Source organism: Barbus barbus, assembly GCF_936440315.1.
Source record: "Barbus barbus genome assembly, chromosome: 8".
NCBI classification, from domain to species: Eukaryota; Metazoa; Chordata; class Actinopteri; order Cypriniformes; family Cyprinidae; genus Barbus; species Barbus barbus.
Genome location: NC_136736.1, coordinates 4213352 through 4227106, shown reverse-complemented (window position 1 = coordinate 4227106; position 13755 = coordinate 4213352). Strand labels below are relative to the sequence as shown.

Genomic DNA, 13755 nt, shown 5'->3' with positions numbered 1-13755 from the left:
CATTCTGTTTAGCATAAACTAAATCGCTAGGATATGCATCATAAAAACTAGAAAAATGCGCCCCAAAATTAAGCGGTTTATTTATTTGTAAAGCACACCAAAACTAATTTTTCATCATTATCATGTGATTGCATAGCATGCCAAACTTTATTGCAAAGATCTGTGTACGCAAAAACACACTGAACGGCCTTAAAATGATTAAAAATATTAAATTCTATTTTATTCACTAGTATAGCACTTTACACAATACATATACCAAACTAAAATGCATTGGGAAATAATTTCTAAACACAAGGCAACAGAACAGTGCCTAGAGGAAATATCTCCCGTCGCACTCCTAGGAATGTCTCTGTGAAGACCTTGCAAAGCCACAGGGCGATGTTTTGACCATCTTAGTGTAAATGTCAAGCGAGATGTGTCATTATGTAAGCAGCTGTGTACAGCTCTCAGTAGAGGGTGCCATAGAACAAGTCCATGCTACAGTATAGGGACTCTGCCAAGGCTGTGACCACAATATTAAGCGCTATATTAAAGTAAAGGGTAACTGTGAATCAACATGGCAACCCTCTCAGCAGGGCTGCTCCACAAGCTATGTGCCATTCACAGTCTTGGGTGTATCCGTGCCAGACCTCCTTAAACACAGAGACCGTACACGACAAATATTCCAAGGTCATGGTGAAAAGGGGTGTGTTTGCGCATTTTTGTGCAAGTCTACAACTGGCACATGCTGCACGAACTGAAGAGGAAACAGGAAGGGGGACTATTGTGCATAGCCATGACAAGTTTTAAAGGCTGATACGTGACGTGCACATAGCAACAGCTCCCAGACGCCTGGATTTAAACCTCCTCCAGTTTCACTTCCCAGTTGCTATGACTACAAGGCCCTCCACTTGTAAAGCTACACATCTACTTGTTTCTAGTCCCAACACTGAAGATGACAAATACTGTGAATCCTAAACTTGACTGAAATGCAACAGCTGTGAAAATGCATCAAATAAATGATAAAATCCATTTTATTCAGATGCATCTGCTCAGTGAAGTTCTGTGTATTGCTTGCATAAAACATGGTGTTAAACACGATTAATCATATTGATATTAATGCTAAAAATAAGGAAAATGACAAAAAAATCTGTATGTATTAATCTATACGCTAAAATGAAATTTCATTCTATATATAAATTAATATTTAAAAAAGACAAGCAAATTGAATAAACAAAAAGTGCAGTAATCTATTTATTAATCTATACACTAAAATTCAATTAAATCTCAGGAGGCGACATGAACAAATAAACAATAATATGCTAGAATCTACATTTTTAAAAACAACTTATACATTAAAATTAAATAACTTCTATTTTATCTTAAAAATTATGAATAAACAAAAAAAGTGACAATCTATATTCATTATATACAGTAAAATGGAATTAAAAAACCTATACACATTTTAGTAATTTATACATTAAATCATTAAAACATGTGTGTCTATATACACATATGCACTTAAAATTAATATTCCGAACAAAAACTGCTGTAATCTATATTTATTCATCTATACATTAATATATACAAACATATATAAAAGCGCAAATATGCAATCAGTAGCCCGTCTAGTATTTACAAACACAGGATTATGGCTAAAGGGGAAGTGTGAGGAGGGAAAAAAACATGCAACTGCAAGAACCGCAGATGAATCCAGTGCAAACTCAATAAATCCCAGAGGCATCAGAGTCAAAATTCTCCAGGGACATTGCAGGGCTTTGAAGAAGCACCAATCTGTGGCTTCAACCTCAATATTTACAACAAACGTGCAGAGAAAAATGCATCGCTAGCATTCTGTTGCAATGCAAAATAAACCTCTCTTAGATTAAACATAACACCGTATCCAGAATATGAGGAAAACAGCTTGCAGACTGCTTCTAATCTTCTTCCTATGTTAAATGACTTAATAAGATCCACTGCATGAGGACACAATGTGGGCAAGGCAGACTTGCAGCTGCCGCCCATGTGCAGAGAGAGACAAATAATAAATAAATAAAAACACTGACCTGCCCAATTACTGTCGTCCGTCAGAGTAGACAGGTCCAGTCGAGGGACATCGTCACACGGCTCTGCGCCACTAAGAGCCTCCTGGATCTTCATGGCAGGCGTCTAGCAGAGAAAAGAGCGGAGGATAAACACCAACTACACCAGAGTGGGGGCAGAGCGCTTCTTAAATTGAGCAATACCCTTGAGCCTGCTCGTCTACTTAGCCTGGGAGGAGGCAGGGGGCGGCGCTGCGGGACAAACCCCTGCCTGCTGATTGGCTGCCTGCTCTGCTCAAACCCCACCCACCTTCCTTTCAGGGTAGGTGTGGCTAATTTTATGTTCTTTTCTCTCTCTCTCTGTTTCCCAGAGAGAGAGAGAGAGAACATGCAGAGCACGCAAAGCACGCAGGCAGATTGCAGTCCGAAATGCCTTCCCGATTTCTCCCTTTAGCATTTCCGAAACTCTCCCTATTTATCTGGATTAGATCCATCTGCACCTACACAGCCCCTCCTGTATGATTGTTCAATATTAAAACAGAGGGAATAAATGTGCAACTCGGTCACTCGCACAAACACACACTTCCGGCTCTGGGGCGTGGGACGGGGTCTATTTTTGGAGCAGAGGGGGGCCTTTTCCTCAATACATGCCCCGCATTACTGACAGCATGACTGAAAGTCCCGTTTACCGATATATTACGGCAGACAGGGCTTACTCATGCTAATGCAACTGGATTTGAAACGCACTTGTGCCATTGCAGACGTGCTATTTGTGGCATTGTGATTTTCATAACGTGCTCGTCATGGTCCATAATTGCTACACTGCTGATATGGTGTCAATCCAAACATGGGAACAGGACTTTGTGCCCCTGTCAGCCTGCCAAGGGATGTGACTTTATTACCACAAGAAGAGATAAGGAACGGCATGGGAAACATACAGTCCAGACTTCCTGCATGTGAAGATCTGTTTAACTGTGAATATCTGTTTGAATTCACATACAAATGTGACCTTGGATCAGTCATAAGGGTAAATATATTTGTATCTGAAAGCTGAATAAATAAGCTTTCCATTGATGTATGGTTTGTAAGGATAGGACAATATTTGGTCAAGATAACTATTTGAAAATCTGGAATCTGAGGGTACACAAAAAAATCTAAATATTGAGAAAATCACCTTTAAAGTTGTTCAAATGAAGTTCTTAGCAATGCATATTACTAATCAAAACTTAAGTTTTTATACATTTACGGTAAGAAGTTTACAAAATATCTTCATGGAACATGATCTTTAATAATGTCCTCATGATTTTTGGCATTAAAGAAAAATCTATAATTATGACCCATACATTGTATTGTTGGCTATTGCCACAAATATGCATGTGCGACTTACGACTGGTTTTGTGGTCCAGGGTCACAAATGTGCCTCACTGCACAAATACACACTCATCAAAACTAAACACCAGTTCACGCACAGTCCAGCTGCTCTCTTAAAACAATGTATAGACAACGTATGCATGCTTTGCTGAAACTATGACGTAAACGACTTTAAGTGGTGGAAGTCAGTTGACTTAGATCAACAGGCTTTCGGTAGATTTGCAGCTTTCACATAATGTTTGGCCCAGAAAAACATTGCCTAAAATCTCTCCAATCAAGGGCAATCAACAGTAAACAATTCATCACATAATCTTCTTGTCATCACCTGTTCACGTCGTGATTAAAGAGGTGACAACTAATGAGATTATATTGCTGGTTACTGATGAGATTTGTTTTATTATGGATATAAATATTTCAATCTAGGAATCTAATCATATCCAGAGATGCCAAAACAGCAGTAATCTGGTCAAGAAACTCAAACTGAGGGCTATGAAAAGCCGAGAAGAAAAGTTTTTTGTTGAAAGAAAGTTGGAGGGGAAAGCGTTCAAAATCTGTGCATGAAAAATCAAATTAAATGAAATAAATTTCTCACCAACACTATTTCCTTTCTATATAATACTTATAAAACAACAAAATTACTGAATGCATCTTAAAAGCAAAAATGAAAGTGTGACAAGATCATTTATCGCAAATATCTAAATTAATAAATAAATTGACATTCTCTGTATAGCTTTAGTATTACTTTTCATAAACACTGTGGTTAACTGCATATTAGTAAAGGATTGTGCTTTTCAAAACGTTCACGGAAAAAAGTCTCTAATCAGCTATCGAATACGTGAGAAGCTCCTATACCACAATGAACTGCATACGTGTCACAGCTGGGTACAACATGTTCTGACTGTTAGAGCGCATGAAGCTCATGCACGGCATGCAGTTACACACTGATTCAACATGTATCACAATGAGTGCGGATCAAGCTGGGCTTAGCAAAACCAATATAATACAAACGTCTTTGGAAGATGAAGAGAAAGGAAACTGAATTGTTTGATCTCCAGATTTAGACTGGATCCTTTTACAGGCTGAACCATAAATACAGAAATTTCAACACAGGATGTTCGCGACTATATCAACTCTTTCATTGACTCTCTAAGTATTTGGATGCTTGAGCCACTCTTAAAAATGAATGAATGTCATTGCATAAGTTAAATAAACCGAGCGACATTCATTTAAAAAAACAATAGCACTTCACTTCAATTCACTTTAAGATGTTTTTTAGTTTTAAAACAACTGCACTCTTAAAAATAAAGTTTCAGCAATGCCATAAAGCCATGTTGCATGTCCAAGTTGCATGTACAGCAATCAAAGTGACATGCAATTTAACCAGCCAGTATCCACCAAGTGTAACGTCCAATATCTACAGTCTAGGCCAGGGTTCCTCAAATCTTTCCCTGGAGGTCCAATCTGCTGCAGAGTTTAGCTCCAACCCTGATCAAACTCACCTACCTGTGATTTTCTAATGATCTTGAAGACTCTGATTAGCATGCTCAGGTGTGTTTGATTAGGGTTAGAGCTAAACTCTGCAGGACTGGGACAGATTTGAGGATCCCTGCTCTAGGCAATGAAGTGGATTTAAAATAAATATAATGTTCACTTAAATTCAACAATATACAGTAGGGTCCAATGTTTTCATTATAAAATCTAGGAGAGAAACAGTTTCAGTGAAATGTAGATTTAAAAAAAAATTAAAACTTCAAAATTTCTTAGCATTTAAAATTGAACATGTTTGCTTTAGGGTTTACTCTAAGTTACATTTTCAATTATTTAAAAAAAAAAATGTGGAGTCAGATTTTTGACTACATTTCAAACGATATATCTAATTATATTGGTCATCTGCCATTAAAAAACCCATATCGGTCGACCACAAGTTGACCAAGAGATGTTTTAGTAAAACCGAGACATTACCAAAACATCTGTAATGTGTCTAATGCACGTCACTGTGGTGTACCAACAGATGCTTTGAACACTGTGGTCTGATCTGCTGAGGTGAATCCAGAATCCAAACACAAACCTAACAGCATAAACATGAGTCAGCGAGAGGTCTTCGTCAAAACACTGTTCTGATAAAAGCAAGCCCTGCAATTTACCTCTGATTTTCCACAAAGATGCATTATCTGCTGTCTCCAAATGAGCAAGGACAAGAAGGATTTTAAGACAATTAGCTGTTCCTGTCACTGTTTACTCTCATGTATAAATTCATTTTTTTGTTGATGTTCTCTTGCCAGAAACAGAGTCATTGACATAAAAGGAATAGTACACCCAAAAATTACTCTCATTGTTTGTTGCCAAAAATAAATAAAAATTATCAGTGCAATTTTCAAAGCATTACTTCTGCATTCCACAGTTGTCAGTCAGTCTTTAATCTTTGGGACGACATTTTAGCAAGTAAATAATGATAATTTTCTCTCTATTTCTGGTGAACTATTAACATTAGTTACTGCATCAGATATTGTGAATTTACCATTATTGGTTAATTATATATATATATAGAACTCATTTCTGTAGCATAAAAACTGCCGGACAAGTTGAAGTTGGATTTGTTAATCTCTCCCACTTAGTATGAGCAGTAGTAATAGTGATGCTTGCAGGAAGAAAAAGAGAAGGCCATGGAGATAAGCCTAAAAAACACACTTACGGCGGGAGAATCCTGGTTGTCTGAGTGCTCGGTCAGTGTGGGACTGTGTTTGGGCTTCCTGTACCTCAGAGCCTCGTGTGGCGGCAGCAGCAGACGCCTGTCACCCCCCTCTGTGACCCTTACACCCAGAGACGGGACGTTCTCTTTATCACCTTCAACCCTGAGAAAGACACAGGTTCGCTTTCAGACACCATAAAATGAACACGAGATGAGGACTTTCTGTGCTTGCCCTTTACTCAAGGGATCAACTCATAAGAGCGGAGCAGAAATGAAGCTATCGCTGTGATACCTCATCTGACTGTTTATTTACATCAGTCTCGAGTTGGATCAGTGTGTGTCACACAGTACAACTGCTGAGCCACTAATCTAATGTTTTCAGTGACTCTGTGGATAGTTTGCCCAGAGTTCCTGTCAACAGGATTAGTTAGATCGCTCGGAGATCCAGCCAGCAAGCAATGACCCAAGCTGGAATGGATCATTACTAATCCACGTTTTATCAAATCTCTGTAATAATATGGGATTAACGAAATACTTCTGCTAGGTTACAATTAGTGATAGGTCAATTATACAGTATTTTACCTAGACTGGCAGGTTTGCAGATATTTGTCCATTTTAAGATTTTCAGCAATGGACTGATATCCATAAACCCCAGTGCCAGCTGTGGAAAGTTGGACATCACACATTTTCAATTTGTTCTGTTTTTTTTATATTTAAATGTTTTAAATAAAATACATGGTAAATGTAATTTATAATTCATTATATTATCAATGTTCAAAACAGCTGTGCTGCTAAATATTTTTTGTAAAAACAACGATATATTTAAGGATTCTCTGATGAATAGAAAGTTCAAAAGAACAGCATTTAGTAGAAATATAAATCTTCCGTAACATTATAGATATATAGTTATTCTAGTCAGTTCGGTGCATTTTTCTGTCATTCACAATGACATCGAAAGACTTGCTAATTATTGTGGGAGTTGCAGATCAGCATCACAGATGTCAACTGCAGCGAAACTGCCAATGCAAGTTGATGAAACTGTTTTTGATGATCGGAAAAACATCTTGAGCAACCGAGAAACATGAAACATTGACTAGAACAAGTTCACTGGACATTCTGTAATGACCTGGTTAACTGGTTGCACAGACAAGCTACCATGCCATTTGGAGTAAAGAGTAAAGAGAGCCCAAGAAAAAGAAGAAACCAGCTCTTACCTGAAGTTCTCCTCTTGTTCTCGTAGATGTCTCCTCCTCTCTCGGGCTGTTGTCACAGGAGATGAAGAGTGGGCAGTCGGACCCAAGCCCTCTGAACTCTGACCCGTGTGCATCTGTGAGTTGAAGAGGTGTTGTTCAACCGCTGAGTGAATGGTCTTCTCCAGAAAACTGGACAGAGAGAGAGACAGACATGTCAACGGTTAAACGATGATTGCTTTAATTACATGAATAATGGAACTCTTCTAGCTATTCAGAAGCTTGAATAATCCTTTATTAAAATAATTTAAATTGTCATATAAGGCTCTGTATAATCGCTTACTAATCGAATTGGCCCTTAAAATACAGCATTACCATATAAAGTATACATATATTTTCATCCATTATGGTTGCTCTAATCAACTCGGTGCATTTTAATTTGTTATGAAAGGACAATGACATTGTCACACTTCGTAGGAGCCAGGGAAACGAGGAGGCATAGGAACTCTTCAAACATGCTTTTATTCATACGAAAGTTAGAACATAGGAGTCGCAGGAGACACAGAACTCAAGGCATGACATAGGCCATTTCTCAATATGCGTACTTGTCTGTACTTGTGTTCTTGTGGACTTGTGAAACATCATCAGTCGCTGCCCAAGTACTGTTCCAATTCAAAGTTCACATCTAGCCAAGTCCAGTTCTTGATCCGCCCCTTTTACCGAGGATGCATCGAGAGGTGACTTGTGCGGACTTGATACGGGCCATAACCCAGAATTCAGTTCGTCCTCCCGTCCTCGAGAGTTCGTTCTTCTGAGTCGAACTTGGCAAGTCCAAACTCGAAAGGACGGAAGTCCAGACTCTGCGAACTTGGTATTGAGAAATGGCCATAGACATTCAGAATGTCGGGGAAAACTAGATAATTAATGAAACACGGCTGGAGACTAATAACTAATGAGAACTAAACTAGAACAGGAAACAGGAACTAGACCAAATATGGGCACGAGAGGAGGGGAAACACAAGACACAGGACTGACAGACATCAAAAGACTCGCTGATTTTTCTAGGATTGCCTTAGTATCACAAATAACACAATTTTGCACTGAAAAGATGCCCTGGGTCCAAATATAGCATAAATATTACAAAGAAAATATCTGAATCTTTTTCCTTGCAATCTACAATTGATTTTGGACCCCCTAAAGTGAGTATTGCATTTGAGTCTGTGTCTCTAGGGAGCTACTTCAATATATATTTTTGTGCTAATGTTGTTTTTCTTTTGATGTAAAATATCATTATGTTCTGCTCTGAAATCAGTCACTGAAGCCAAAAAATCTTTGGTTTAGTGACCTCAACCGACCATCCAAATCAGAGAAACAATTACGATTTACCACAAAAAAACAAAGTTAAATACTTGTAGATTGGAAAGATAGTTCCAAAAATGACTCCACAGTAAAAATAGCGGCATTATGTTTTGTATCCGTAAATAGGCTGAGGGTCCAGAAACAACAGTTGTGTTCTTACCAGCAGCGCTCTCAGGGTCAGAGCCAGTTACCCGCTCACAGCTGACTACTCACTATTTAAACACCATGAGCAAACTATTTTCTTGGTATCAAGCGCTATCAAAAGGAATGATCAGTAGATGTCAGCGTAGATGGTATCAAAGGCTACAAAGAAAAGGCCAGTGAGAACAGTTATGCATTGAGACGGAGGACTAAAGATGATTTGATGAGGTTTGTCGGTCTTACATAACACAGAGGTCATACGGTGCACTCCAGGGGTGAGGATGACGAGACCTGAATACTGGCCTGAGTACAAGCTGGCACTAAAACCCGCTAGTCTGTTAAGTTCCATACAGTCATCTTCCAAATCTAGTTCACAGCAGTCAGCGTAACATGAGGGAATCAAACTAGAGTTGATTAAAGAGGCCAGATTCAAGGATATGCTTGCTACCTAAAATAATAACAAACGACAACATGACACACTAATATATATACAGTGCCCTCCAAAAGTATTGGAACAGTAAAGACAAATTTGCTCTCTTGACTGTGGAGTCAAGGCATTTACAAATATGATTAAAAGATTAATATGAGACAAAACTACAGAATGTCACATTTTATTAATAGGTGATTCAACTCCGATGTTTTACCAGCTAAGATGATCACCACATGATCCCCCTATCTGATGTGAGCATAAGTATTGGAACAGTTGCCTCACAGGTCTTTCTAAGTGATCAGCTGTGTCCTGTTGCATTAATTCTTCAGATATTAAAAGCAGGGAATGTCGTATCAGTTATATCCATTACTTCTACATTCTGAATCCTGCAATCGATGATGACACACACAAACCAGGATGAAGACGAGCGAGCTGACTTTGAGAGAAAAGCAAGCTATTTGGATGCTAAAAGAAAAGAGGACGTCAATTACAGCTAAACAAAGGGCATGGAGAAATCAAGAGTTTGGAAGACACCAGCAACCAACAACGACCTGATCGGCTGAGAAAACAATAGTTGTTGATGACAGACAAATCATAAAAGCTGTGAAAATGAATCCTAAAAGACGTGTCTGTAAAATCACCAACAACTTCCAGAAAGCTGGGGTGATGCTCTGACAATCTACTGTCCTCAGGAGACTTTGACACAGAATTACAGATGCTACACAGCAAGATGCAAACCTCTGACCAGCACCAAAAATAGAAAGGCAAGATTAGAGTTTGCAAAAAAGCACAAAGGTGAGCCAGAAGAGTTTTGGGTCTGTGTTTATGGACCGATGAGACAAAGATGAACCTTTATCTAAGTGATGGGAAAGCAAAAATGTGGAGAAAAAAAGGGAACTGCAAATGATCCCAAGCATACAGCCTCATCTGTAAAGCATGGTGGAGGTGGGGTCATGGCATGGGCATGCATGGCTGTCTCTGGAACAGGCCCTCTCAACTTTACTGATGACTTAATGTATGATGACAGTAGCAGAATGAATTTGGAAGGATACAAAACCATCTTGCCCACCAATATTCAAGAAAATGCCACCAGATTCATTGGGAAGTGCTTCATATTGCATCAGGACAATGACCCAAAACACCCTGCCAGTTCACTCAAGGAGTTTATAAGAGCAAAGAAATGGAAAGTCTTAGATTGCCCAAGTCAATCTCCAGATTTAAATCCGATTGAACATGAATTTCACCAGCTGAAGAGGAGAGTAAAGGCAGAAACTTCCCAAAACAAGCAACAACTGGAATTGGCTGCATTAAAGGCTGGGAAAAGTATTTCAAAGGATGAGAGCAAGAGTCTGGTGATGTCTATGGGTCACAGACTCACTGCTGTGATTGTGTGCAAGGGATCTGCTACTAAATAATAGCTTTTAATCTTTTATATCTGCCTTATGTTCAACTGTCCCAATACTTATGCTCACATCAATGAACTCTAAAAGTGCTGTTCTTTCTACTTGGTAAAACATGTATGTGTTGAAACGGCTAATAATAAAATGTGACATTCTGTAGTTTTGTCTCATATTCATCTTTTAATCATATTTGTAAATGTCTTGACTCCACAGCCAACAGAGCAATTTTTTCTTTACTGTTCCAATACTTTTGGAGGGCACTGTATGTATGTATATATATATATATATATATATATATATATATATATATATATATATATATATATATATATATATATATATATATATATATATATATATATATATATATATACACACATGCATACACACACACACTAAATTAAAACACATCTTTTAGAACTAATAAACTTTATAAATAATTTTGCTACCGTAAAAAGTTTGGGGTTAGTAAGATTTGTATTTGTATTTTCTTTTATTTAAATAAATAAAATATTTTTTTTCAGCAAGGATACATTAAATTGATAAAAAAGTAACAGTAAAGACATTTTTAATGTTAAAAAACGTTATATTTAATGTTATATTTCAAATAAATGCTGTTCTTTTTTACTTTTGCTTCATCAAAAAATTCACAAAAATATGAAGCAGCAGAACAGTTTTCAACATTGATAATAAGAAATGCTTTTTTGAGCATCAGCATTAGAATGATTTCCGAAGGGACACTGAAGACTGGAGCAAAGAAATTCAGCTTTGCATCACAGGAATAAATTGCATTTTAAAATATATTCAAACAAAAATATTTTTTATGTAATAACATTTCACAATATTACTATTTTGAATACATTTTTGATCAAATAAATTCAGCCTGGGAGAGCATTTATTTATTTTTTTAAACTTGAACAGTAATGTGTACAATATGTACAGTAATATTATATATATATATATCTCTCTCAATAGATATGACCTGTTGTTGGAGTATAAAACTCCAGAACTATAAAAGAACACAGTTAATAAGAGCTATATTCGGCAGGCTAAAATGATTTATTCACTGACTGACAACTTATCTGACATGAGGCCAAGTGGGCAAACACACTTCAACCATAAACTCAGTCCAACAAGAGGTTAAAGGTTCCAGAAAATACACTAGTAAAGTTATTTGCTTGTATTCCTTAAAGGGGTAGTTCACCCAAAAATGAAAATTCTGCCATCATTTCACTATTCCTTTAAGGCTCAAATTCACAGCACTATGGCCAATGAGAGCATGAGAGCTGGGCTGCATCGGTAGACTACGTGATGGGAAATGTGTGAAGGGTCAGTTGCTATGGTATGAGAGGGGACCAGAGCTGATGCAATGAGTCAACACATGAAGGAACCGAGAAAACAAGCACAGGAGAGGTTTGTTTTGAACTGTTCACTACCGGATCCATCACGCTCAGACTGAATTCAACCAGAAACTATTAGCACGTGTCCCTGACGTGACGCTAAGAGGATTCCAGTTGTTTGAGGGATCATTTGTGCGTACTATTCTGATGGTTTGTGCAAATCACATTTGTGATGTTTGCTGTACTACATGAATTCATCACCTACTGACACTGAATGTTCAAGAACACAAAGTTGTGACAAACTGAGGGTTTAAACTGAGACCTTGTTTGCACAATAAAATGTCATTCGCGCCTCCACTATAACATGTTTTTCAGCAAAAGTGGGAAAAAATAAAGAAAGAGTGAGAAATACTGGTCCTATACTAAAATACTAGAAATAGTGGTCCTACCTAATAAAGAAAGGAGATATTGGTCTTTCATCTTGAAAAAATTAAAAATAAAAATAGAGGTCAGGCTCACCGATAAGTTTAATCTAAACATATGTGGAGTAAACAAAACAGTTTTTGGGAGCACATGGTCCAAGGGTCTCAGGGTGCCTATTGTTTGGTGAACAATGCACACGCAGCGCCGCCGTTCAGAGCTTTTGTTTGACTTGTCTCCAGGAATTACTACAGCTGGAAAGAACCGTATCCACTCCACATGCTGGAGCCCGGCCAACAAAACACAATGAGCTCAGGAGTGGATGTTCCACAGATTCAGATTTGCTGGGAATTGATGTCACTACTGAGAATCCACACCGCCAGGAAACCAGAGGGACTGCATTAATGCCAATAAACAACAGCTAATAAAGTAACCATAGGTGGACTTTATCACAGTTTCTTGGCTTTTTGAGAGGATTATCTGTGGAATGGACTTAAAAATGGTCAAATGTGTTCAATGGAAACACTACACTACAAAAATAAATAAATAAACCATAAATTAGCAAAACAAGTAATCATAAGGTTCATGTATACTTCAATTTGAATCCATATTCTTCCGTTTTTGAACACCCTTCAAACTAAATACATGTTCATCCAAGACGTGTTCAATTTTTAGAAAGTGTTGATGAGCAATCATCAGGTGCATAAATTTGAAGCACTTTTTGTAGTAAAAATATCTAAACATTCTTTAAACTAAATGTTCATCAAATACAAAAATATGTTTTTTTTTTATCAGATACATGAAAATTTTATTTGAAACATTTTTGGTTTTCCCTTTTTGTAGTAAAAACATTTATTTAACCTTATTTAGTTCTGAATGTAAAATAATTTATTTAGTTTGAAGCATATAGATTTTAAAACAAATATATAAATCCGATTATTCAGTTTTTACAAACAATGATAAGCAATCATTAGGTACATGAAAATTTTAAATTGAAATCGGTATTTTTCATGATTTAAACTAAAGACAAAATAAAGATAAATGAGAGAAAATATGATCATATAAACACAGATACAGATAATACAAATATGATCAAATAAAATTTAATTACTAGAGAATCTAAATTGTTCAAATATATTGAATATTAAATATCAAAACTTTTACATTTAGATTTATGTATTCATCAAACGCTTTAATCCAAAGAAATTCACATCGTATTCAATACATTTTATCGGATCAGTGTATTGTGTCTTTGTGACCTTTTTCACCCATGATGTGTTTGCATCCCTGCATTGCTAGCAACATGCTCTACTGTTGTTTTTTCTTGTTTTGAACACAAATAGTTGAGAAAAATCTTTAAAATGATCTTATTTATTTAGGATATCTAGGTTTTT

The 13755-nt window shown here is 37.0% G+C and overlaps 1 protein-coding gene across 2 annotated transcripts in view; it reads right to left on the bottom strand.

Moving 5' to 3' along the window:
- The window catches only part of LOC306873696 (protein FAM13A-like), a 46896-nt gene that overhangs the window by 8875 nt on the left and 24266 nt on the right, over nucleotides 1-13755 (bottom strand). For both annotated transcript variants that reach the window (XM_079423160.1, XM_079423159.1), the window contains exons 10-12: nucleotides 7296-7463; nucleotides 6085-6244; nucleotides 2046-2148 (exon numbers count right to left, since the gene is read on the bottom strand). In XM_079423160.1, the coding sequence (XP_079279286.1) occupies nucleotides 2046-2148; nucleotides 6085-6244; nucleotides 7296-7463 (431 nt within the window). The remainder of the gene's footprint in view (nucleotides 1-2045; nucleotides 2149-6084; nucleotides 6245-7295; nucleotides 7464-13755) is intronic.